The sequence below is a fragment of the Telopea speciosissima genome, chromosome 1 (genome assembly GCF_018873765.1).
Source record: "Telopea speciosissima isolate NSW1024214 ecotype Mountain lineage chromosome 1, Tspe_v1, whole genome shotgun sequence".
Taxonomy (NCBI): domain Eukaryota; kingdom Viridiplantae; phylum Streptophyta; class Magnoliopsida; order Proteales; family Proteaceae; genus Telopea; species Telopea speciosissima.
The window spans coordinates 27,134,056-27,161,998 of NC_057916.1; the positions used below are offsets into that span (position 1 = coordinate 27,134,056).

Sequence of the window (27,943 nt, forward strand, 5' to 3'; positions counted from 1 at the left end):
TTGCTCCTGCTCCTACTCCAGTTGCAAGCAGTGGAAGCATCAACGATGGTGGCAGCCATGAAGAAGATAATCCACTAACGTCACTGGGAAGGAGGGATGGAATTGGAGGAGTTGCAGTGGGGAGAGTTGAAAGTGGAGCTTGAAGACATGGTTCTCCTCAGTTGAAGTATTCGATTGAGGAAGGAGGGGTATTTGGTTCTTTTAATCGGAAGGGTAGAATAGGTACTTTGAGTCATTACAAGGGCAGAAGTGTTTTGAAGAAAAAATTAACTACTGACATCACTACTTAACAGTCCTTGACTAACGATAAGGGGTGTGTGTAATTTTTTTCCAAAATCAAGGAAGTCACTAATAAGTGCCCTACTTTGTGTGGGTGCCTTAAAATATTGGCAAACCTCAGAGGGTGACATTGATAATTTTTCAGGTTTAATTGTAAGGCCTAAAAATTTAATTTATAGGCTTTAAAGTCCTAGTAGCATTTGGAGTTTGAAAGTCTTATTGGTTGGTTGGTCTGATTAGGATTTTAGAGTTTTAATTGCATAGTCAGTTCAAGATTTGAATTCCACTTCTTTTACTCTATTACTTATCAAACATGCAACATAACCACTGAGCAACCCACCTCGCAGGCCTTCCCATGTGACCTATCCTTACTGTCTCGCATGGACAAATAATGTGACTATTCTAACAGCGGGGTGGAGAAGACATGTTCTAGAGACTCTAGACTAGTAATATCAAATTCCATAGCTCATTTCAATCAAATAAACCCCATTTTTTTAGGGCGGACTTTGGCATAATGGTAAGATTGTTCCATTTCAACCTGGTGGTCACGGGTTTGAGTCGGAAAACAACCTCTCAAGGGTAAGGCTATATACATTATGACATTTCCCAACCCCCTCTGCACTGGTATATCTTTTTTATTTATTTAATATATATATATTTATATCTCAATGTATGTTCATGTATGTGTATTGTACTCCGACCACTGTTGCACATTCTTCCATAGTACTGATTTTTCAAAACCTTGGTTTATCACTTAGTGAACTCCATTTGGACTAATTCATCCAAAAAAAAAACTCCATTTGGACTGAAATTTTATGTGAGCAGTGAACATAGTTGCAACTCCAAACAAAATATAAAACTGTGAACAAGAATTTGGGCCCAATTGAGCAGATTTCAATACCACAACAGGAAAAAAACTCCACTTTTTGATCGTATCAGCTGCCAATGCATATATTTATTGTTATGATAAAACTGATGCCTGATGCATATCAGCCATACCGATACCTAAATCCTTTTTTTTTTTTTTTTTTTTTGGTAATGTACCGATACCTAAATCCATTGGATAGGCAGATTGGATGGTCAAGAATTCAGATTAAAGCGTTAAATTTCATAGTCTAATTCATTAATGCATGCCTACAGTACTCCAAAATCTACTTGCAATCTTCCATGGATTATGAAATCTATGTTTTGCCAAGTGGAAAGCTTCGATAAGGCTGAAATTTGACATGTAAAGTACCTAGTCTGCCTGTCCACAAAATTTGGAATCATATGATTTTCTCAAGGTTAGTAAAATAATCGAATCTGTTATCTTCTCTGATCCATTGATTTTCTCATTGTTCTCTGTTTTTGGGTTATCCATAGTTACTATCCCTTTCTTTTTTGATACTCTTCAGTTACTACTCGGATACTATCGTAGGTTCTATTCACAGTCCATAATAGTTGCTTATTTCTTCCTCTTTTCCTATTATTTCTATTTGTTAAAACCCTATTCCACCCTACTCTTTTTCCCACCGCCTTTCCTTGTAATTCAGCCTTAGAAAATCCATAACTATAGGCTGTCCCGCATCGCTTCTCTATAAAATTAATACTTACTGACACTCAGATTTTTCCCTCATTCTGCCATTATCAGCCATGGTAACCCATTCAGCATACAATTGAAATTGTAAATTCAGATAGTATTTAATCAACAGATCGAACTAGTCATTGTTTACCAAAGAGCTGATTCAAAATGAGAAAGAAAAATAGTAGATAGTGTCTTCTTTTTCCTTCTTTTTTACAATCTGCTGAGAGGTAGGAAGTTGTACCGGTTCTGTTCTATTCAAGTAAGATAATTAAGGAACTCGGCTGCAGTAGCAATGGCAGCTCCTGTAATAGCATCCACCACGACTTTGTCTCTACTGCTGTTGCTGGCTGCAGATATCAGAGCCCCACTTACTGCACCCCCGAGCATCGCATTTTTCTGCAAAGGACTCAAAGGAAATGACAGAATGAGACATGGTCTTATTGAATTTACACTTACAATTATTACAAATTTTCCTTCATGGTTCCAATTCAGAACCTATCCCTAGAGCACTCCAAAATTATGAAAATATACCCAATAATAATTTCTTTTCTCAACTCAAAGATTTAGCTACTTTTGTACTTCACAGAAAACGTGAAAACAGTATTTGGAAGGGAGTGTGACAACCATCCAACCATTATTTCTTGCTCTATAAGATTAAAAATCTAATTAAGAAATATCCTAATCTTGCTTACTTTAATTATGCCCTACCATTAGCTGTTGCTTAAAACTGAAACTTACTGGGAAAATATCCCATAAAAAAACTAAATAAAATAAGGTGTGGAGCAAATTTTCTTGATCTCTGTGGGTTACAATCAACTAGGGTGTGTCAGAGGAAAAACTATATATCAGGTAGCCCAGAAGTCACTTTGGCAAGAAAAGAATGCCAGGGTCTCGGTAGGAAAGGAATAGTAGGATTTTTTAAGACAAATCCTAGGGCTTTTCCCAAGAAATCTGCTGATATTGCCAGATACTTAATTTGTCTGTGGCATGTACATAATTTTTTGGGCTAGAGACTGCATCTCTCCCAGATGGGATTCCATGCTTTAATGAGTGATGTATTCAACTTTTTGTGGTTCTTTGTTTGATTCCTAATTTTTCCTAATGTTCTATAGGTTGTGGATTATGATCATATTTCAGTTGTACTCACATATACTGTTGACCTAGTAACTAGTTAGCACATAAGCAAAGATACATGAAGAAGTCGACAAAGAGAAATCTCAGTTCCCATGAACCAAGTTGAAAGCTTACGATCAACTTTCAATAGCATGCCCTCCAAACCAATAATTGAGAACCATTCTCAACCATGAAAAAAATTCCCTTTCATTAACCAGTCTTTCAATCAATTGTATTGTTACAATATTTATAGACTAAATTTTAATGAAGAAAATAGAAACTAAATATTAACCCAAATCTTCTAAAAACCCAAAATAGAAGGTACACTAACACTTAATCTCACATAGGACTCAAAGCCCTCACACATGGGCTTATAGAATTGGGACGTTACAACAGAGCCCAAAAATATTTAGCCAATGATCCATATAACCCATTGGGGCTTTGAACTGAGACTGGATCAAGCCCAATCAATAGCATCTCTGCCTGCATCAAGTAGAGCACAATACTGTGCTGCCAGTCATATGGATGCAAAAGCAGGCCCCTAACTACTGACACTAGAGACCCTTCTTCTCTTTTGTAGGGTTTGCGTTGACTTATTTTATCTATGTTAAATAAATTTAATTCTTGTAGGAAAATTAGCCTAATGTATCTATGTTAAATTTTTGTCCATAAGTAGATTAAATTATCAATGCTACATTGTCATACTCTCCTACGAAAAACATTCACCAGCTATTTGGGTTATCAATGATAGGTTAGATGGTCAATGGGAAGGCACGACTCCTTTCTGTTACAAAAGGCCACATGTATGACTAACTCCTCCCCCACACCCCCCCCCCCCCAAAAAAAAAAAAAAAAGACTCCTCTTACGCTAGCTTCCAAAAAAGAGTCAAGCTGTGAAAGAGTGCTTCCAAGCCCTGACCAACCAAATTCGAGTATTGAGCAATTTGAACAAAACAAAGGAGCATATCAGCAGTGCCAGCAATCAAAGCTTGGATCCACAGGCTAAATGACTCTTTTATGGGATAAGAGAAGAATTACCACAACCCCTTCCCCAAAAAAAAAAAAAAAAAGAAAACGCTGAAACATCAGTAACCCAGCACAGAATTTACCCAGTCTCTTGTGCCACGGATCCTCTCCACCCCATACTCCATACCCACGTAGACACCAGCTATAGTCCCTGCAATTGTGATAAAAGAACTTTACTTAGTTTTCTTTCTCCTTGCAGAAGTAAAGAAATCACTGCAGACAGACAAAACCTCAGGATTAAACATCTGTATCTTCACTCAGGCTTACCCCAATAAGCACCCTCCTTGCACATCTTCTTCAGCTGTAATTACAGTGACATCCATCAGTAGACTAGAAAATGTATTATTTGCATTTGTGTATTCTGATTCAGTATGAGGAAACAACAACAACAAAAAAATCATTCACAACAAGTAAATATAATAGGAGTCTTATTTCATCAGAAGGATGGTCAACTAAGACCTCCGTGACAAAGTGATTTCCAGACACTCTAACCATGCTTAGCCTTCTAACTCTAAATGTACACCATATCCCACACATTCCCAGATAATTTACCAGATAGGACACCATTTCCATGATCATCAATGGTAAACCAAATGGCTATTGAAGAGGCATGACATGCATGGTGGTGCATTCTCAAATTCATCCATTTGGCAAGACCGACCAAGAAGTGATGCAGATAATCAGCAAAAGTGGGATTATTTTAGTGAAAATAAGCCTTGGGTTGGGTTCTATACATGTTGGGCCTTTTGGTAATGAAGACGGAATTTACTTTACTAGTTACTCTAGTTAGAGTCCTATTTTTACCAAAAAAACAGTTAGAGACCTATTTCTTTATTTTATTTTTTATTAAGTATTTTAATTAGGCTGGAATAAGTCTTTGATAGTTCAGCCTTATTTCAATCTCTTTCCTCTATTATTCCAGTTTCCTACTTAGTTTAAGTTACCTAATCAATTCAGGATATAAGCAGTAGCACTATGGTTGGACCGGCTTGACCCAATCTGGAAACCCAGACCGAACAAATCAGTTCCAAAACGGTTTTTGGTTCAAAGGAGGTTGGTAGTGTTTTTTTTAATCCGTTCGGGGATATTTTTGTAATTGCATTCTTTTTTACATTGTTGAGATAGCTACGTAGGAGATTTGTTTAAATAGTTTCCGATTTTGTTCTAGTTTCCTAGCTGAGTAGGTTTCTAGTTTGAGTTGCATTTCTTTTTATAATATATAATCCAACGATGGAAGATTAGAGTGAAATAAGAAAATTTTGTTTTTGGTTTATAGTTGTTATGGTGTGACTGCTGGCCGTGTGGCCTTCTTCCCCTTCTTCCTCATGTTTCAGGTGAGTTCCCTTTAAGTCTTCGTCTTTGTTTCTTTTCCGCTTCTACCGTATTCCTTTCCCTTTTCAGGTGTTAACGAGGGACTGCAAAAGAGGGTTTTTGATCTCCCTCAGAAGGTTTTCATTCAGCCTCATATTTTGGGGGATTGAATCACAATCACCACCATAAAACGACCCAATTCCCCAGAATCTTATTGCCCAGATCAATCGCCTGCCATGAGATCGAACCAAGGATCGCCACTGGTTCAGAAAGTTACCGTCAAGAGAAAGTTAAGGTTTTGGTTCTCCTCTGTTGTTTTACCTTTGGGGTTGTTAAGTGTAGTGTAGTCTTGGTTTCTATGGTTGCTATGTTCTACTGTTAGTCTTAGATATGATGTTATATTGTGAGGGGTGTTTTAGGCATTAGGTGGTATAACTACTTAAAGTCGGTGGACCTGTTGTGTTATATTTGTGTTATTATAAATACATCCCATAGTCCCATGGTTTGAGTAACCAGATCACTTCTCAAACCGTGGGCTGCATTCTTCAAGGTCTTAATTTCTCTCTTTCTTCTTCTCTAGGGTTGTTGGTTGATTAATGCATTGATGTCACATGGTATCAGCGCATTAAGATCCAATAGCTCTATTCTGTCCATCTTGAGAGTCCTCTTTGGGTTCTCTATTGTGGTCCACAGCAACCCATGCTGTATCTTATTTTTGAAAGCCTAATTGATTAAAACAATGAAGAACTATGGTTTCCTGCCTTTATGAAGATCTCATGCTCCAATACTCCATCAACGTCATGCTGTTCTGATGATTTTTTTCAACCTGAAGATCATTCAAACTGAAGTTGTGAGGTACTCTGTTTTTGGCAGATTTTTACAGATATTGAATTGCAAATACTTTGATCCATCCATTGGATCTCCTCAAGGTTTAAGGCATGAAAGCCCCCTCTGAATGTGACCCTTGATACTCATATGAAGCTGATCCAAGCTGTCAATGCAAAGTAATTTCAATCCTTCTATTGCTGCATTGCTGTTTATGGATTTTTCTGGGAAATCTGGTATCTGAAATTACTCCAGATCTGTTCAGTAAATTTGGCTAAGATTTTGGGGGCATTAATAAAGGCCCTCATACACTGGTTCTTCGATTTGATTTATAGGCTGATCCCAGCCTCTGATGTGCTGGAATCAATTTTCTCTCCAACTACCTGCGGTACTCTGTTTTGATCTCCTGGGCAGGTCTCGATCTGTGCATATGGTTCTATTCTTCAAGTAATATTTCAGGCCAGTGTTCTCTCCCTTTGGAAGGTTCAGCGGTGATAGATTTGTTTCTGATTACTGTTTCTCTCACTGATTTGGGATTTCGATTGTCTCTAGCACTTATTCTATGGATTTTTGTTGCTCACAAAGTGAGGTTGTGATTGCTGGTATTTTATTTTATCAATATGGTAGAATCCAAGCCTCCTCTGGACAATGTTAATGTCCAGATAACTTCTATTAAGTTAAACGGTGGAACAGTGTTCGTAATCTTGTTCTGGGATCAGTAAAATCGCTTGGCTCGGATCGGTATCGGCCAAGACCAATCCTGATACCGATCCGATACACATGTATGGACAAGGGTAAAATGGTAATAAAAAACAGCCTTTATGAAGAAAAAAAAATAGGGATAAATACGTGATGTCAAGCTTGGAGCGTCTAGTGACAGAGTTTGAAGATAAACATCAGTATCAAAAACTTGTCGGCAAACTTATATCTTATTGTCACCCGACCTGATATCTCCTTTGTTGTTGGTGTGATTAGTCAATTCATGCAAGCACCTAAGGAAGTTCATTGGGAGATAGTTTATCGTTTATTGAGGTACCTTAAGGGTGCACCAAGGAAAGGCCTTATTTATCGCCGTCATGGTAACACTAGTATTGTTGGTTATTTTGATACCGATTGGGCTGGAGCGGATGGTGACCGACGGTCTACTACAAGCTATAGTACATTCTTTGGAGGAAATCTTCTTACGCAGAGGAGTAAGAAACAAACTATTGTGGCCCATTCGAGTGCTGAAGCAAAGTATCAAGCAATGGCACATACTGCAGTTGAGTTGATGTGGCTTCGGTCCTTTATTCAAGAGCTTGGTTATTCAACCACCAAATCGATGGAGATGTTCTGTAATTTCCAAGCGGCCATTTACATTGCTAATAATCTAGTCATTCATGAAAGGAAGAAGCATATAGAAGGAGATTGTCATTTTGTTCAGGACACAGCGATGAAGAAGTTGATCACTACCTTTGTCAACTCACATAGCCAACTTGGGGATTTGTTTACCAAAGCTTTTTTCCGTAATGTTTTTCTACAAGGATGTTCCAAGCTGAGCATGGGTGATGTCTACGCTCTAGCTTGAGGGGGAGTGTTAAGTGCAGTGTAGTCTCAGTTTCTGTAGTTGCTATGTTCTATTGTTAGTCTTAGATATGATGTTATATTGTTAGGGGTGTTTAGTTTTATTAGGTGGTATAACTACTTAAAGTCGGTGGACCTGTTTTCTGTCAGTAAAAATACATCTCATAGTCCCACGGTTTTGAGTAAGCAGTTCACTTATCAAACCGTGGGCTGCATTCTCCAAGTTCACTTTTTCTCTAAATCTCTCTCTCTTTTTCTGTTCTTCTTCTTCTCTAGGGTTGCTGGTTGATTAATGCATTGATATTGTCACTGGGCTAAACTTCAATTGGTCTTCAGACATCTGAGAGGAAGGATTATTCAACTGAAATCTCAAGTCGATAGCGTTACCGTGACGGGGTTCTCCCATTTGAAGTCCTCCCAAGTTTTCTGTGTGGTTGCCGTCGGGAGGTTGAAGACAACCTCATATTGTGAGTTGAGTTTTAACCCTTATTTTTTTATTTCCAGAAAAACTCCTCCCCTCTAGATTCTATTCCACTTATTTTCTATTCACTTAAAATTCCATAAATACCCTTTCCTCTTATTCCTTATTTTGTTTGTCTTTAACTTATTTTATTACCTAATCTACCCCTCCGTTTTAACTGCTACTTCCTTTTGTATCCTTATCCATCTTTGTCTACCAAACAACCCCCTCTAAATTTCTTCTTGTTTACAGAATTGTCACTCCCTTTAACAATTGGTTTTTTGTTGATTGGGTGGGCCCATAAGTGATCCAAATCTGGTTTTTGGACCCTTCGATTGTATCAAGGAATGGTTTAGGCCTTTCCTTTTTTGAGTTTGTTTTTTAGTCTTATATATAAGTTTCTAAGGGGTTTTAGCCTTGTAAACGAATTTGAAGAACCCTTGATGGTGATACCAAGGTTAGGGTACTGGTAGTGATTCCAATCCTGCAAATCATGTGATGAATCCTGATCATACCCTTTTTATATTTCCTTTTATTTCTTTTCTGTTTTCGTTTCAGTTTTGTTCAACTTGGATTTCTCCACATGTCTTGTTTTAAAAATTGATCTCTGAATTCTGATTTCAAATCTCTGTTCTGCTATTAGTTCTTAATCGTGTGACAGTTTCAAAATCTGAACTTTCCAATTAATACTACAAATCCTGTTGCAACTAGGATTTGTTAAATCTTCAGAATTCTGAATCTGTTTTGGTTGCTCTAATCCTACCTTCCATTACTAGTTATACAACTGTTACCTTAATTGATCATTGGTTTGAACCCCCATTTTGTCCATCGATTCTGTAATTGTTGAGCCGTGGTTCCTCAGGTAGGATTGCTCCAAAACTGAGGATCTAACCCTAAGATTCCAATGAAACTTTGCAATACTGATCCTCAGTACATAATAGACCTTCAACCAGAATTTGAGCATAATTAGACAAGTCCTCTTTAAGTTATTTAAATTTCTCTCAATTCTTGTTTGTCCTTATTCCCTGTGATCCTATCACAAGCTGATCTCTCACTGGGTACTCCTGGTTCAGGGTTAGCACCGCACATAAAAGATCCTTGTCAGAATCCAAAATGATTAAACGGCAAACATCTCATTGTACATTCCATGACCTTCGAAAAGAATGTGCTATCGCTATGTCAGATTGTTAAAATGGTCCAAGTGTCCAACTTTGCCATTTGCCAGAGGACTACCATGAGACATGCATCAAAATAGTGATACTCCTTATGTATAACTTAAGACTATTCTCAATCTTAAAGGTTTACACATAAAATGTGCAGGGTTTCCATCAACATCTTCACTCAAAACAGGTGCATCTGAAAGCCTACGAGGAGTTTGTCATCATAAATTCTAATTTTTTTATTTATTTTCATTCTTTACTTTAACTATAACTACATAACCACAAATTGCTAGCCTGTGCTAGCATGACTATATGCTTCAACACTTCAACAATGATTATTAGAATGGTCCTAAAAGAGTTATGTAGGGGAAGTACCTTTCATAGAAAATACATACAATGATTTGAAGCCCAGACTGTTTTCATTGCCAACATAATCATAATCTAAAACCTTTTCTTTTGTTGATACTTTCCTTAGTTTTTATGGGGAAAACCCACACACACAAACGAGAAGTCCAATGCTGATAACAATTCCATCACCTACAATTTAAGCACGTTAAAGCTCGTGTTTAACACGGACTAGGATTTTAAAAGTCTAGAAGAACAAAGAAATCTGGCATGTAGCCTCACCCAGAGACATGCTATAAACCTCTGCACTTCATAGTAATGTAGACCAGTCACAAGGGATAACTAGTCCACAAGAGGATCGCAAACTTCAGGTCCAGCACTTCGATCGATTCTCAGATTTGCAAGAAATTTCAGAATAATAAAATAAAAAATAAGAAATCAAAGTGAAGAAGAAGATAGGGTAGTCTCTCTCAGACTTGGGTCTCTCACTCATGGCCTCTCACCATATTTTGATCTCACACCAATGGCATCTCACCATACTCTCTCATAGAGCAAAGCACAAAGCTATGTTTTTTTTTTTTTTTTCCTCAATCTCATTAATCAAATTCGTGTACAAGAAGGTAGACCCTTATAAACTTACATAGAAGACTCGAAAACAGACTCAAACACTAAAAAGGAAAGGCCTAACCCAATCCTTAACTAATAAGGTAACATAAACTGTCTAGGAAACTAAAATAATGAAAGAAACAGACTCAAAACAGGACTCTAACTAAACTAATGAAGTAAATCCCATTTTCCTACCTTCTACCCATATGTTAGGCTTATTAAATTGGCCAATTACAAAATAAACACATAGAATTAAAGGCCCAATACATATATAACTCATCCCAAGGCTTATTTCCACTAAAATAAGCCCTCTAAGTGACTTATCTGCATCACATAGGATTGAGAATCAATAAAGATGCAATGGTGCCTGGGTACGAAGCAGGGAAGACAATGATCTCCTCACTACAAGGGGACTGGGACTCATCATTAGATGAGTTATTTTAAGGAGATATCATATTTCAAGGAATCCTAAACATTTTCATCATTTAATGTTTTTAAAATTCTCATTGTATTTTGGGAAACCACTTCAGTTATGGAGTTTTAAGTTTTAACACCGAAGAAATTAGTTATTGGGTCACTGATAAAGAAAAAAAAAACACTGAAGTGTAACTACAAAGTGATTTGCTTTTCCGCCTACCATATGAGATCCAGGTCCGAACCCGACCAGATAGGAGGTATATTAAAATCAAGGGTGTAATTTGAACTTTAAAGTTTAAACCTGCCAATTGTTTACTCAACTGTCAAACCAAGCAAGAAATGAAAATATATTTCTTGACTATTATGAAAATAATATATACTTATTATATGATCCATTTAGGAAGAGCATTAATTTAAGTAGTTTGACAACAACAATAATTGAAAGGGCCTGTGACATCTTACTGAGTGCTCCAATTTGTTTTTGGAAAAGCTCCCTGCACCAGATGTTATAGCAAAATTAGAGAAATATTTTTTTTTTAATGGATAAGAAATAAGAGAAAATTAACTGATGAAGAGTAGACAGTGCATGATGATGCATCAGATATGCAACTCCTATACACAGAGTAAACATGTAAGAAATAAATAAATTTCCCCATACGATCAATACATGCATGCATTCATGTATGTGCGCGTGTAAGTTTGCAAGCATTTGTAGCGGACTAAAAGGAAATGGGCAAAATGGACCAGAAAATCTAGTAGAGCTAAATATAGCTTATGATTGTCAAGAAAACTACCAAACGAAGTAACTGAACTCATCAGACTCTAATACTAATAATCTAATGATGAATGCAACCAGAAACGCAGTTCCAACGGTGAAAAACCTTTGCGAATACAGTGATACGTTTCTTCAGTTGCTACTCTTGCCGCCGCGACCTGCAAGAACAGATCACACCGAAATTAACGCCGAATTTTTCTAGGGAGAGGGGGGGTGGGGTGAGGAAACAGAGGAGAAAGACAAGAAGAGACGGATGAAATTACAGTTCCAATCTTCAAGAAGCCATCGACGGTGCGGTTAAGAAAAGGATTTCCCATGTCAATGGTAACGCTAACATCCGGAGATGAGAATGAACCAGAAAACCTGCTGTTCGGCATTTTCCGATCTTCGACGGTTGGCCAGTAATTTTGATCCCTCTATGGAACGGAAAGCCCTAAAAATCTGCAAATTACGATTTAATTATGAGGAACCAAACCAATCACTACTACTATATTCCGAAATCGAACTAAAACCATTAAATTCAACACTTCCACTGACCTGCTGCTACTCTTTCGAGTTTCAAGTGAGACAGATGTTCGATTGCTCCGTTTCTGTTTGAATCTGCGATTCTGTGTCCCACCAGTCACATTCACCGTTTCCGTCCATTGTTTACTTAAAATGTGGATTTACCGAAACGCCCATCAGAAAGAGCTCCTTTCTCCTTAAAAGTTAAAACTATCAGCTCAGTACCGTCCGTTGCTATTTCCCAAATCTCCGCACAAGAAATCTGCAGATCAGGTTGTGTGGTCTCCGCAGATTTTGGCCTCTTCCTCAAGTATTAACTTGTGGGACTCTTCCACGATCCTACGTTTGGTAAACAAAGATAAAATAAAATAATGCCGGGAACGGTAGTTACAGTAAACGGTACACGGTAGTGTCTACAGATCTTCACTATCCTGCCATTTTTTATTAGGTAATGGATCTGTTGCAACGTGCTTACAGAGGGAGGGAAATCTGCATATACGATAACCTGAAAACTGATACGGTATCGGATCAATATCAGTACGGATCGGGCCGTATCAAATATATTTACCTCTGATTCTCCTTAAAAGTGATTTTTTTTTTTTTTTACCATTTTACCCTTTTCTATACTGTGTCACCGATATGGTATTTCAAGTTTCCTTACTAGGCTGAAGTTGCAGTCAAAAATGGAGTTGGCCGATCGAAATAAAGCTATCAAAGGTTTCATACTCAGTACTCTTTCAATATTTAATCCCCTCCCACATTTCCAATGAATAGGAGATTATGGGAGAAGGAAGGAAGTTGCACATGTAAGTAGTTAAAACTAACGAAAAGAAGTTTTCCTAATATCGATCATAATTGATGTAAGTACTCTTTACATTTCGATTCAATTTCAATCATATTGAAACAAAGCTCAATTATGAACTATAAATCTGACAAAACTGTAGAAGGCTGAGCTTGAATTGGAGTAGCTGTAATGCATCTACGTTTCTGTTGGTTCAGGTTGAACGAACAGCCTGGGTGGAAACCTCATTAGTCAGGAAAATTATCACCTCCAGTTTGCTGACCGGTCCAGTTCCCCAGTTCCTCTAATAGGGGGATGGTGGACCCCACCCGGGCAGGGTGTTTGGGCATGGGTAGAGAGGTCATTTCAGCCCCCCCTTTGTTAGAGGAACTGGGGAACTGGGCCGGTCAGCAAACTGGAGGTGATAAAGATCCCATTAGTCATGGACTCATGGGTTCATCTTTTAGCCCATCCGAATTGAGTGCCGCTGTGGCAATCACTCAAGGACAAGGGTTCTATATCTATTGTCCGGCTTCAATGGTTGTGAAAAATTATTATTCTTAATTCTTATTGTCCAATGCCTTTATCTATTCACATGCTCTCTACATGTAAGCCTCCTCTTGTGATGAAGCAGCGTTTGGCGGTGATCAAGGAGGTGAAGGAAGGTTTTTCTTGTGAAGCCATGTCTGTCGACATCACCGTGTGGTGAAGTTGTTTCTTCGAAGGTGTTGGAGAGAGGTTTCAGGATAGTAAGAGTTGTGGATTTCATGCAAGGTAGTTAGAAAGGCTAGCCATGAGACTTGCTTTTTATTAATAGGTTGTGTTTGTGAAGTGGATGTAAAACCCATATATGTTTAAAGTCATCTTAACTTGTTTTGATTGCTACTAGGGCGGCACATAAAGGCTATTGGCTTTATGAGAAGCAATGATAAACGCAAATTTAGCTGGTTACTGACCAGAGGTGGACTGTGGAATATGGCTGACCAGTGCTTCTCTGATGTAATAGTTATATGGCAACCGACAGATGATTCCTCTTCAAAGCAATCTGAAATTCGTTCCTTGCAGTTCGATATAAAACCTCGTATGGGAGCTCCCTGCTTTCGTCAAATCAGAACACAACATTGTTAAGTGGGTTAATACGTTATCCACATCCTGGGTTTATGGTACACTTCTTTACCATCTGATAATGGTCCCATTGGCAGCAACGGCCAATTCGGATTGGAATCAGCCATGACCCGCCCTAATTCTGAACATTTCCGAGCACCCGATTCTGAGGTTTTCGAGAACAGATCGCGGGGTTTCAGATCAGAGGGGCTGATTCTAGAGTTTTTAGGACTGATTCCGGCCAATTCTGGTCACCCCCCCCCCCCCCCCAAATTCCAAGTTAAAATCCTTGATTGGCAGCTGTGATTCTAATCCTGCTCAAGACTTTCGCTTGCTTCACTTGTAGCAAACTCCGTTCTGAAGCAATAAAATCAGAAACTCCAATGGCAAAGTTGTAGATAAAAGCCAAGGCAAATAGAGCCAATTTCAATATTATTTAACTGAAAAAGGAAAAACATATCTATCAAATTTTGATTTTCTGCCAACCTCAAAAGAATAAGAAAGATTTTCTGCTGGACAACTCGAAGCTGAGTTACCTTTTTCTCTTTTAACGGCATACACTAACAGATGGCCTTGGTGGCATAGTTGAGTTCCTCTCTTACATCAGGGTGTATGGCCCCCCTGTAAATAATCCACGTTACTGTTGTGCATTTTGTAAAGCTACATCGCCCTTTCAGTTACACTTCATAGTAATCGGCTAAGGGACTTGATGAGCAATTTCAAGTTGCGCCTTGTAGCTTCGTCACCCGTGAAACCCAAAATGTCAGAGCTAATATTCTGTGGAGATGGAAGGATGAAGGAAAGGAAATATGAGAAAATCATTTAAGCTACATCTGGTTGGATGTATGATGTTGTAAGATGACAGACATTAGAACAAAAACAAAATGAAATATTTTCTAGTCATTACCAACAATAATTTTGTAAATGAACAAATTATAGAATACAGAAACTTCTTTTCTTGAACATGTTACTTGCATTTTAATAAAAAATGTACAAAAATGCAAAAATTTTACTTCAATTATCAACTACCATCTAAAATGTGGTTATTCACTGTTATGCTATACATCTTTCTTTCTCCTCCCCCCCGCCCCCCACCCACCCTAAAATACTCTGCATTACTTTTCATCAGTTTACATAAAGCCAGACAAAGCATTAGAGAAATCAAGTTGCAAGCTTGACTGTAAACTATTCTCACCTCAATGTTCTTCAACGTAAATATGAGGGTAGAAATAGACTGTTGAATCAGCTCAGTGTTCTCAGGAGTCATGATGGATGAATGCACCCGTCTGCAAGCAATGGGATGAAGTGGTATCATTACCAAGGGCAAACAGAGATAGAGAAAACAAGAGCACTGTGAGCACAAATAAAACTGATTCAATCACAACCAATGACAAACTGAGACCCAAACAATACTGATACAGTTGCAACAAATGAAATGGAGATGAGGCAAATAAGAGATTGGAGATGCCCAAGTAGTAGTATAATACTGTGAGCAGTAGTTGTACGTGTATACTGTATACAGCTTCGCATTGCCAGATGTCATGTGACAGTGCTAGCCAAATAGGTGTCCATCCACACTACATCACATCAACGCTTTTAATTAGTAGGAGCAGGTTTCCAAGGAAAATCAACTCATGTGACATCCTAGTGGACATAGTTACTCCACTGGTTGACATCACCACTAATCATGGTAAAGTCTCTGTGAGGCAAATAGAAAAACCTATTTTCTGGCAACTGTGGATTAAAACCACTGCTGATAGATAGACAGTCCCCAAGGGAAAATCTATGGCTGTGTTTAGCTGTAAAGACTCAAAAGAATCTGTGAGAGTAAAAGTGGAAGTTCAAGAGTGTGAGGAAGTGAAATCGAAAATGACGTATTTCCACACACTGATGTTTGGTTGCTCACAGAGAGTGCAATAAAATTCCGACCCCTCATAAAGGTTTTGATGCAAGAGCACTTCCTTGGACCAGCACAAACCAGTTTGGTAGCCCAGACCGAGACGAAACAGGTTCTATTTTAATTTTGGTCAACTAGGATATTTATGAGTTATTTTTATATGGGGTTATCTTGTAATCTTTTATTTTATTGTGTTTTATTTTGGGCTAACTACGTAGGAGATTTGCTTAAGTTGGTAGTTTCCTAGTTTGTTTAGTTACCTTTTTTTAAGTTTAATTCATTTTTCTTCGTTTTGGTACAATATCTTTTATTTATATATGATTGTAATCGTACGCTGGGGACAGAGATTGAATGAATTGACTAGTTTGAGTTTTGAGGCGATGCTAAGGTGCGGGCCTGCTGGCCGCGCATGCTCCTCTCTCGTCTTCTTTGTCTCCCCTTCCCCTATATGCGATTGTACCTTTCTTCTCTCTCCTCTGGTTTCTTCCCTATCTCAGGTGCACTCATACCTCTTCCATTATTTGATGCAACCACAGGTTCGAAAACCCCAGATTTGGGTCGCTATGGGCCCACCCAAGTGTACAATAGCCAAAAGTTGATGAATAATGGTACTTCCGTAAATAACTCCAAGTTTGCAAAAGGGAGTGGCAGGACTGTAAATAGACAGAATTTCAAAAAGGAGATTGGTAATTAGATAGAGGAAGGGACAAGAGGGGGATTAGGAGAGGTAAAGGGAAGGGGAAATTTCGGTTAATAAATAAAGGGAAGTAGTTTTCTGTCCGGGAGTGTGGCCTATGCCAGCACTCCCATGTGTCTATCTCTCTCCTCCTCAAAACAAGGGGGCAGAGGTGTCTTTCCTATGGGGAGGAGAGAGATAGACTCATTGGAGTGCTAGGATAGGCCACATTCCCGGACAGAGTCCTTTTCCCATAAATAAATAAGGGTTTAAAGATATCGAGAAGGGGGGTGGGGTTGTCTCCTACCTCCAGCCGAAACAGGGAAGCAGAAAACCAGTAGGACTTCAAAGGAGAGAACTCCTTTGATAAGTCTCTGTTGGTCCTCAATTTCAAAGGGAGGTTGACAAGGAGAAGGTTTTAGAAATGCACACCAACAGCAACCTAGACTCAGGGGAGTAGACCAGCCAAGCTCTGCAATGGCTACCAAGAGGTAGAAGCTGGGCAAGTTTTAAGTCTGGGAAGATAGATCACAACAGAGGGGTCTAATGAAGGAAGAGACTCTAGGGTTTAAGTCACATATGACGGGTACTCACACCCAAATATCAAAGAGAACAAAGAGGAGGAGAGGGAGATCGATGAGATCTCTCTCAGACCTGTAGTCCAATAGCAGCAAAGGAAGAGGAGGAATATGGAAGATCTAACGTAAGGAGGGGGAAGGAACAAGAAAGGAAGGAAAAGAAGATTGTACTTGCGATGAGGAAGGGATGGGAAAGCAGCCGACCAACTCGACCAACAGAGTACATGAGAAGTCACCAACGTATGCAAACTCGACCAAACTTTTATTCCAATTCTATCTCTCCATCAACAGTACATGTATATATGAAAGAAGAAACCCAACTGACAAAGAAACCTATTCTACATTGGAAACTCAGAACAATTAGGAAACTAAATCCTACGTAGTTATCTCCTATTTAATCTAAAAAAAAGGCCATACCCAATGCACAAGGCTCCTGCGTTTAGCAGGGTCTGGAGGGTCAAATGTACACAGCCTTACCCCTGTTTCCAGAGAGGCTGTTTCCAGGACTTGAACCCATGACCAACCGTTCAGCAAGTGAGCACTTGACCAACGCGTCAAGCACGACCTTTGTATCTCCTATTTAATCTACCCAATAAAATACATGTTATCTATCCCAATAAAGAAACAAAATATATACCAACCCCTTTGGACCAAAAAGTGGATTGGGCAGTTCCGTCTCAGCTTGGGCTTCTACAGTGGGTCTTGCCGGTCCAACCATGTCAACGTTACTGCATCATTATTCTATTAATTTTCTGTTCTTTTCCTTCCTCCCTTCTATTAACCCATTCTCTTCTTTATTCCGTATTTTTCTGTTACTATTGATATTCATTCCTTTCTTTCATGCAGTTAACGGTATGAAAATTTGGGAATCAGTTTGTTACTTTGGGGTGATTCAGTCCCTTGAATATCATTCCATAAAGTTCCATCCGTCGTGAGTTACAGACCTGAAACGAGACCTGGTTCTTCCCTTCCACCAGGTTCAGTTTCAGTCGGAAGATATCCTTTCATTACCTATTATTTTAGAAGTCCATTGGCTGGATTTCTGGGGGAAGTGGGCTATGATTCACCCACTGAAATTTCAAGGCATTTGGACCCTATATTGATGAGATCCATTGCATGCTACTAATTAGAATCACCACTGTTTCTATTTTGGTCGAAGGTTAAAGAAGATAATTGATGATATTATTTTATTCGTCACCATATCTTCTCCTTTCCCAAAATACCCCTCCCTCTTATTCTTAATTCTGCTTCTGTCCTTAACTTCTTTTATTGCCTAGTCTACCCTTGCTCTTTAAATACAAGTTTCTTTTGTATCCCTGCCCATCTTAGTCTACCAAACAACCCTTTTAAAATTTTGTTTATTTACCAATTGCCATTATCCTTACCTTGTGAACCATTGATCGTCTGGGTGGGCCCATAGCAATCCCTAAGCAAGGTTTTGGAACCTGGGGTTGCATTAGGTTTCACACATTATCTCACGAAATCCCACCATTTCGGTCAGATTCTTGAAAATTCTATTCGGGAGAATGAGTCAGTGGGGAAAGCACTATTCCCAAGGTAACCACTTTCTCAAACAACCAAATATCAAGTGTAGGAAACTGATCAAAAAGCAAACATTTCAAACGCTCTCCAGACAACCAAACACAGCCTAAATGTCACCACATTAGTGAGATTTAGACTTGCCAGCACGTGTCACATGATGGAAATGGGTAGCCCATGTAGTAGAGGACCCAACACACAGGTCAAATTTCATCCTGAAACAAAACATAGAAAATGGGTAAAAAGTTCAAATGTTAACAAATTTACAAGAATGCCATTTCACTCTAACACAATCTAGTGGCATTTCTGTAAACTTGTCACTTTGAACTCACTTTTGATGCACTTCCCCTGTTTCTTTGGGGCTGAAACTTGACCGATGAATTCATTGTTAGCCCCTTGACACATGGATTTTTCAGTGTCTGACTGTCTGCCACATTGCAATTGGTGACCCAAGTCTAAGCATCACCACCATGGTTGCATTGTAGGAGGTCCAGCAAAAGGTGTGGCAGATGATACGCAAAATACAAAGAACATGGCCTACAACTATGTATACAACCGATCCTGTAGCAATAACAAATTATTCTTGTTTTCCCCTTTTATTTGACATGTAAAATGCACATATAAAATCACCTAGCTATAGCAGAAAGGATGTGCACATGACAAAATATTGAAAATAAAAGTAGGGATTATCAACAAATCAATGTATGCTTCTTGAATGTAAGTAATGAAAAAGTAAAACATTCCCCCCCCCCCCTCTTTAGTTCCTCATGAGAACAGGTATGTGAAGTTGGAAATTTACCTCAAATCCACAGCTGCTTCTGTGAGGCTCCTGGTTAAACTCTCTACTTCCTTCAAAAGACCACTATTACAAACTTCAGCAAGCAAAGGATGAACATCTTCAGCCATGGCTTCTATCTGAGATATCACTACATCAAAGACAAAATCCACACATGAGACTGCATTAAATGTTGACTTGAATGAGGATATTGACATTGACACAGCCTCAGTATGTCACTGAATGGTTTATATGAGCCTTAGTGGCTCATTATTCAGAAATATGAAGTCAATGCATAGTATCTGTTTGAAATCACAGGAAACACTCCCCTACTTAAATTGAGCTGGATCAAATCGTTTTTTTTTTTTTTCCCTTCTTAATTTTAAGGAAGACCACGAGTCACTTTGATGTTCCCTATGAAGGGAAATCTTGAAGATTAGCAAGTATCTATTTAGGATCACAGATTCACAGGAAACACTCAAACACTCCACTACCTAAATTGAGTTGGGTCAAATCGTCTTTTCTCTTTTTGGAAAATAACATTCATTTATCCAAAAGCAAATAATGGGTAGTCTTAATTGTAAAGGACAGCACGAATCACTTTCATGTTTCCAAATGATAAACTTCCTATTCAAGTCAAATACACCCTGCACCATATGCTAAACTGTCACTAACTTTCGATTCTGAGGATCTAAATACACACTAAATGGAATTTTAATAATCATAAAATCAAATTACTTTAATTCCCTAAACACTCACTATCTTTCCATTATAAGCATCTAAAAACACTATTCAGAAACTCAAGTTACTATTTTATTTTACTTAAACATCATCAGGCACACTTGACTAACATATAAGGAAATTGAGTAAGAATACAAAAGGGTGCTTCTTGTCACCAAACTGGTGAAGTGAGAAGTTGTAACCTTTTGATGCCCCTTGTCTTATTCCCAAAATTTTATTTAAGATAGGATAAAAAAGGGTTTTCAAAATAATTTGAAAGTAACTTATCATTATGTAATAGACAAAAGTTGTTATTGTCTAGCATATTTTTTGAGTACACATGTGAAATGAAAGGATTTACCCTCATTGAAAAAAAGGGATTATACTAAAAGGGTAAAAAATTGAGGTTACAGCTTCTTTTTAAGCAACCTTGGTTACAACAAAAAATTTCCCAATACAAAATTACATTTCTTGAACTATAAAGCCCTTGCAGGTCAGGATGCAGCAAAGGCAAACCACAACTTAAATTGCTCAAATAGCAGTCATCAGCATGATTTACACATGGTTTGGCAATGTTCCTGGAATCACCACTGTACAACGTTCTCGGAACATTACCAAACCTGCGTTCAGTTTCTGATAAGAGAGAAAAACACTAGAAATTGTACCAACTTAGATAGAAATATGTAAAATACGAACAAATTAATGGCAGGAGCCTCATGCACTGGGTACGCCCTTTTTTTTAACAAATTAATGCAGCAATATCATATTCCCCTCCCCCCCCCCCCCCCAAAAAAAAAAAAATTTTTTAATAGGCAACTATTAAAGAAAATTCATTAAAACTATGGAGAAGAGATCTACATAAAAATGGTGAACAAGCGAGAGAGGTCACTGAGGCTGGAACATGCATAACATATACATCATTACTGGTGATGATAAAAAAGAAAAGGAATAGATGCATGTTGAAGAAAAAATCTTGCTCAGCGTGAGTTCTCATTTTCTGCCTGTTAATGGGTGTGTAAGTTGTCCAAGTTCAATGTATCTGTCCAGGTTCGATGTACCTTATGTGTGCTAAGGTGGAGCCAAGTCATCTCCACCTTGCATACCTTATCTGTTATCCTATTTCAATCTATAAATAAAGTGGGCCTCTGTCCTCTAGAGACAAGCTGAATATTCTGATATTCAACTCTGCCTTTACTCCATTTTGATAATTTACAATCAGAAAGCTAAAAGAGAGATGAGTAAAAGAAGGCAAAGAAAAATAGAACTGCTGCAGGAAATCTAAGTTTCATATGGTATATTATTGCATCCTCTCCAGCCCATAAGTATCAAAAGAGGACCAGTTTTTTTGAAAATTATTCAAATTGAACAGATCGCTCTTGTTTTCTTCATGGTCAAATCTCAAACTCCCTGAATCATCTTTGAAGCCCATCAATCATCTTCCAGTTCCCCCCCCCTCTGCCTCTCTTCTCTCTCTCTTAACTGTGGAAGACAATGAATTACCTAAATTTAATTCTAATAATTCCTCCAACGAGATTTTACAATATGTAAAAGTTCTTCCATCAATCATTGATGCTTGCTCTACAATCCGTAACCACTAGCTACCTCACAATCCTACGCAAAACAAGAAGCATATTAAAGGATTTTTAATTTCCCACTAGAAGTCATTCCAAAGCCTCATTCCTAACCCTGTACCAATCCTATGAATCGTATCCTACTCTGGGATGCTACCTCTAATACAGCTCAAAACCTATGCTCTCTTTAAACAATTAGAGATTTAGAGGTACACCTCAAACCTTAACACTAACAACATTTTTGACAAGTTTTCTCTAAAGTTTTGCTGGTTCTTCCTTCATCCACACAAACACTTCGATAGTAATGACAAATCTCCAACTTAAGTTGCAGAATGGCTAAAGCCCACAGTTTCTGGTACTTCATGGTCCACGATATAATCAATCAAAAGGCATATATAATCCGCACCTTCAATATCAAAATCATGTCAGACTTGTTCAAACTTATCAGCCCTCACCCAACAAATCCAAATGGATTCTGAGGCTCCATGGGCCTTCCAATCAATCAAATAGAATTTATAATATGCAACCCATATCTTCCAAATTTATTAATTACCATACTCCTTCAAAGATATTGACCCACCCTAAGAATCTGAACAGGGAGTAAGGAGAGAAAAGAGCATGTAAGCTATGGGCCAAGTAGTAAATTTCAATTCAGTTGACATTTTCGTTTTCATTCAGAAAATTAAAATTTTGGTGTTCTGAAAAATTATGGACCAAATTTTGGTGAAAGTTTTCGATAAATACACAATTTCTTTTTCAGAACAAGTAAAGAGATAATTGAGTAGTTTTATTTAAATGATGGGGAAAAAGCTACAAAATGGTATTCTTAAATAACTGTATAACCTTAAAAAGTATTTACATACTTGTATTTTTTTTAAAGGAAATAAAAATCTTCATTACCAAAGCATGGTATTGTTAATTAGTACCCAAAATGAAGCTTGGTATATTAGTTTCACTTTATTTCACATTAGCCAACATGAATATGTGTGTGAATGAGAGAGGGAGGAAAGCCCTGCTTTCAACTCCTCTCTCGATTTCAGTGATATTCTCAAAAGGGTTTTTGCGGTTTAAGAGTTAAGACTCATAGAGGTTGCAACAGAAGCCAAACTGATCTTCACTAATCTTCTTTTCTTCATCATGGATTTAATGTTCTTGTCACCTACGTGTCATCATTCAGCAATGTTGCAATCCTGGTTTCTCTTTATTCTTTTCAGACTAGTGAAGGTTCGTTTCTCTGCGGATATATAGAACTCTAATTGAGTTCTTGTTCATATCAGTAAATCAGTTCAACTTAATTGAAGCAGATAGTAGACACACCAAAACAAAGAGATATATCTGTAAAATAGTGGTGGCATAAACCAACGGGCTTGGGCATGGGGAGAATGAGACCTCAGTGGGAAAATGGATGGTTCCCCCCCACCTTATATTAGTTCATGGGTTTTGAAGGTCAAAATTTGAGCCAAATTTTAGGTTTTCATGAAATGACCAGAAAATTGATAAATCTGGACGAAACCCCCCCCCCCCCCTCTTTTTTCTTCCAATATGTCTCAGGAGGGTTCAACATTTTGGTTCATTGGCAGAAATATGAAATTTCCAAAATATTGGGCCAGACAAAAATGAAATTCACAACTTATGCTACACAGTAACTCTAACATCGCTTTCATTTACCTTTCCCCAAATAAATAATCTTTCTTTCCAAAAAGCATATATATTTTGAGAAAGACCATGCAGAAACATCATGAACTATTTGATGCAGGTTCATCATAGATATTGGCTTATTTCTTTAGAAATAGGCCTAGGGTTGGGTTATATACATGTTGGGCCTTTGTTCCCAAGGGTTTTCTATGTATTAGGCCACTTTAATGAGCCTAAACTAGGGGTACATAGGTTGCATACGGGATTAGCCCAATACTTAGTTTATTTTTATGTTTTCTAATTGAACCAGTTCAAATTGGTTGCATCCAATTGGTTCAATTTAAGTGATCATGTAACTTGGTTAAGTGGTCATGTGACAACTTAAGTGGTCATGTGATGTAAGTTGGGCTGGATTAGGACTCTATAAGTCCAGCTATGTTTTGAGTCTATTTCCTTTACTATTTTAGTTTCCTAGTCAATTTAAATTACATAATAGGTTAGGGATAGGATTAGGCCATTCCTTTTTAGTGTCTAAGTCTATTTTTGAGTCTTCTATATAAGTTTGTAAGGGAGGCCAGCATTGTACACGAATTTGATTAATGAAAAAAGCTTTTGCTTGTTGGCTACCATTGTTGCTACTCCTGTGCTCCTTGCGAGTGTGCATCCTTGTGGTTCTATCAACGTGGAAAGGGACTGGTGGATTCCGGTTGACTCTTTACACCGTGACGGCTAGGAGGATCTTCTTCAAATTCAAAGGTGGCTTTATCCTTCACAACTGTTGAAGCTTGCTGCTAGTGGAATCTCCAGTAAGTTTGACACCAAAATTCTTCTTCTAATCCTCTACTCCTTTATCCCAATTGATCCCCTTTATTTTTTGTTTGAATCCCATAAACCCTAACTCCATTAAAGCCCAAAACCTGCAACTCAATTCTGTCCAGAATTGCAGAATTTCAAAACTCATCCAAACCCTAACCTTTTCATACCATATTGACCCCCTAGACCTGCCCATTAATACCCTATAAACCCCATTCCCAAATTCCCATCCTAAACCCTAATTTTGCCCTTAAACAGCCCCTAATCAGCCCCAAACAGCAGGCTTGACTAGACCTTGCTTTTATCTGGCTCCTAGTAGGATTATCTCCTATTCGAGGACTACATTACTATTATTGAGCTGCTAGAGAGAGCAATCAAGAGCAAAGTAATATTTTAAATGCAGAATGTTAACAAAGATACAAGCACAAAAATAAAACAAGAATGTGCAAAATTAAGATGCTGAACGCACCTTCGCAAGGAGTGGTTTTGCCTCTTGAATAACAGATGCAACTTGTTCTACCAATTCATAGCTTCTGGAAATGCCGATTTCTTCCATTTCACGACCAAGGCGAGTAAATATACCAACCAATGCATCAAAACTTACTCCTTGATGTGCCCATATCTTTTGTCTGTCACATACAATTAGACCTTCTTTAACACATTCAAGATCAAGAGGTCCCACTGAAGGTGTCGGAATTGGATCCCGAGGAGTAATATCAATCCGAGTCTCCATAAGAAGGCCAGATTGATTCACCTCAATCAGTGCATTCCGAGGTATGATTACATTCTCATCTTCAACCTACAAAAGAAATGATTAAATACACATCAAAATCTGTGGATGAACATATGCACTATACTAGTTGAGTAAATTTATTATTCGGTCGAATATCAAGTCTATTGTAATTTACCCTCATTCAGCAACAGATATTCTTCAATATCTGATAAATAGATTTGATTTTCACCCGAAAATGGATCTGAAGAAAAACTTCTGCAGTTAGCTACATGGATCCTGTTACATCATTCCAATTTACCTAGTCTTATCTTCTATTAAAATTTCCTTTCTATTGATAAGACGAAAAAGTCTTCAAATATCTTCTCATTAACTCCACCATGTTCTCTCCATTTCTCTACTATACTTTTGGAGCCTTCCCAATGCAATCTGATATAACCTGATTAAAGGTTTCAGGTGCTAACCACAGGATAGGATTGCAGACAATTAAAGGAAACAAGATTTAGAGGAAATCTGAGAACACTCAATCCAAGACTTTGATTTCTCTGAATTTCTGGTCTTAGGCAATACTCAACCAACAGAAAAAAAAATATCAAACTTTCAAGTGAACCCAATGCTGGATTCTGATCCATGACTCACAGCAGAAAATAGAAACCAAGATCTTAAATTTAGGAAACCAAATATCTTCAGATCCAAGGATTCTGCAAAGGTAAGGTTGCTCCATTGCGACCTAGTGGTCACGGGTTCGAGTCCGGAAACAGCTTCGCCGTGAAGCGGAGGTAAGGTTGCGTACATTATGACCCTCCCCAAACCCCACAGTGGTGGGAGCCTCGTGCACTGGGTACGCACTTTTTTTCCAAGAATTCTGCAAGATCTGTGGTTCGAATCCTCAGATGTATTTGATCCTCAATATATTCCAATTTAGCTACTCATCTATTTCAAATGCCCTCACTCACTTTATAGATTTGTTCTACCCAAAAAAAAACTTTATAGATTTGTTGCCCTCCTGTAAAGCATGAATTGTCACAGTCCTAAACTTATCTTCAAATAATCTTTCCTTTAGTTGGACCACTGTGTCTGTTTGAATGGTAGGTTCAATTTCAATGACACACCTCTTGCACTAAGTTCTCACAAAGTTGAAAATCTCCAAGATCCACTAATTTAACTCTGAATCCAACAAGTACCATTGAAAGCCTCCTTAACCCCACTCTAACATCATCGATCAAAACCATGTCAACATTCATTGACCCCACTCAATGAGCCACCTCATTATGAATAATAGAATAATTATTTATCTGTCAAGACTGCAAAGTGTATGGCTCGGTGTCAAATTCTAGTGTAAACCTGTCTTAACTGACAACTCCATCAGTGCTTTTGCACTACCAGTCCCAACTCCCAAACCCAGGCAATAAAGAACGATGCTGCATCATACTGGCAGCAAAAATTCAGAGAGAGAAAGATGTCTAGAAAATTCCACATGTATCTACATATTTAAGGAGGCAAACAATCATAGGTTAACATGACTATGAAATTCTGTATCCTCTATAGACCAGTAGCCTATCCATCCTTTTTAACGAAGACAGTGGGCTCTATTATGCCACCAAAGTGGTACACTAAGTTGCATAGATGACTCTAAAAGAAGCTAAAAATGGTAATCAATGTGAAGACCTTGCAATATACAAGACTAAGTTCTCCATCTTCCGTATGATCACAGATTCAAGCTATTCAATTAACAGCTCATTACAGCATGCTGCTCAAATATTCACAACAATCTCATAATCCGTCCCCCAAATGGGTGAATTCAATCTACTTTACTTTAGTACTGTATGTTCAGGAATTCCAATTCCTGACTTTCTGATTAAAGAGTTGTCTCAGGATGCATGTAAGTGGGTTACGAGACAATCAATGAAGTCAAGTAATCAGAGATTGTTTCTCCTCAAGAATTAAATTCTCACAGTGACAAATTCTAACAAAACTTTGGTCCCAGCCAAGCAATCTACATTATTTTTTTTTTTGGGTGAATTCAATATACTTTACTTTAGTACTGTATGTTCAGGAATACCAATTCCTGACAATCAATGAAATCAAGTAATCAGGTTGTTTCTCCTCAAGAATTAAATTCTCAGTGACATATTCAACAAAACTTTGGAAAGTCAAAGAAATGAATGCAGGCAACGCACCTCAACGACCGCTTCAATACTTTTTAAGGAAGGATTGATACGAACCACATTGCCAACTGTCAAACCTCTGATCCTGACTGGCGTTCCCATGGAAATGCCACAAGCATGAGCAAACTCAAACACAGCCTGGTACTTCCTCAATCGAGATCTCATATAGAAACCCCTCAGCCAAACCAAACTCAGTGCGAAGATAAGAGCCCCAGAAACCACAAAGAGACCCACAGCTCCCTCCCAAATGCTCCTTTTACCAAACCCAAAATCGCTAAGGGGACGCAAAGTTTGCCTCCAGATAGTCGCAGGGACATCCAAAATAACCGCAAGTCGGTTCTTCCTTTCCGAAGAGGACGACGCCGGTGGACTCTGCCCTGTGTCGGCTGAGCTCGCCCGGACGTGAACGAGCTTCTTCAATGGTCTATATGGCATGAAGTTGAGGGACGACTCACCCTGGAAGGCAAACAGGGGAGTGCGCGATACAGGTGGGCAAGTAGACAGCTGAACCCATTGACTCCCAATCATCTTCCGCAAAAGACCCAATTCACAGAGACTTGAATCAATGCTCAAGAAACCTAAAAGATGTAATCTGTTTAAAATTTGTTACAAAGGGAAGCAACACAACTCTTCCAAGAAATCGACCTAAGGGTCTGATCATGAATCATCAGAGAAACGAGATGTACCAATCTCAGCAAGCTTGGAACCTTTTTCAACTTAGTCGCAGACTGACTTGATGGAACCATAAAGTAGAGAAGGAAACCTATAAGTATAAAAAATAAAAAGAAAAGAGCAAGAGGATGACCGTCGGGAACAAAGACAAAATGGGAAACTTTGAAAAGAGAAAGGATTAATAATGAGATACGCAGTAAATCCAAAACAGGGAAATGGAACCGCAGTGGTCCTCTAGGGTTTTCGGGCAGAGACACAACTAGAAATGCAAGAAGAGCTCCAACTGAACTCGGGACTACACCTGAAAATTTTGCAGCAAATTACCAACCCAGTTCC

The 27,943-nt window shown here is 38.3% G+C and overlaps 2 protein-coding genes across 8 annotated transcripts; both read right to left on the minus strand.

Annotated features, from left to right (window-relative positions):
- LOC122640607 (protein TRIGALACTOSYLDIACYLGLYCEROL 2, chloroplastic-like) lies at nt 1–27,684 on the minus strand. Of its 6 annotated transcripts, XM_043833832.1 has the most exons (6): nt 26,948–27,684; nt 24,507–24,836; nt 19,323–19,438; nt 15,029–15,119; nt 14,517–14,610; nt 1–12 (listed from the first exon to the last, which is right to left on the minus strand). In XM_043833832.1, exons 1-5 carry the CDS (start codon nt 27,461–27,463, stop codon nt 14,518–14,520), a joined length of 1,146 nt encoding a protein of 381 aa, XP_043689767.1. In that variant the 5' UTR covers nt 27,464–27,684; the 3' UTR covers nt 1–12; nt 14,517. The 6 variants fall into 6 exon arrangements, 4 of the variants coding, with proteins under 4 accessions (XP_043689767.1, XP_043689761.1, XP_043689775.1 ...); XM_043833826.1 differs by lacking the exon at nt 1–12 and having other exon boundaries at nt 14,229–14,610; XR_006329709.1 differs by lacking the exons at nt 1–12; nt 14,517–14,610; nt 15,029–15,119 and adding exons at nt 18,524–18,738; nt 18,845–19,060.
- Nucleotides 1,920–12,002, minus strand: LOC122640668 (outer envelope pore protein 16, chloroplastic-like). 2 transcript variants are annotated; one of them, XM_043833905.1, is made up of 7 exons: nt 11,985–12,002; nt 11,708–11,862; nt 11,551–11,602; nt 11,132–11,163; nt 4,250–4,283; nt 4,066–4,133; nt 1,920–2,239 (listed from the first exon to the last, which is right to left on the minus strand). In XM_043833905.1, exons 2-7 carry the CDS (start codon nt 11,819–11,821, stop codon nt 2,099–2,101), a joined length of 441 nt encoding a protein of 146 aa, XP_043689840.1. In that variant the 5' UTR covers nt 11,822–11,862; nt 11,985–12,002; the 3' UTR covers nt 1,920–2,098. The 2 variants fall into 2 exon arrangements, with proteins under 2 accessions (XP_043689840.1, XP_043689834.1); XM_043833899.1 differs by lacking the exon at nt 11,985–12,002 and having other exon boundaries at nt 11,708–11,898.
- Nucleotides 27,685–27,943: the final 259 nt, after the last annotated feature.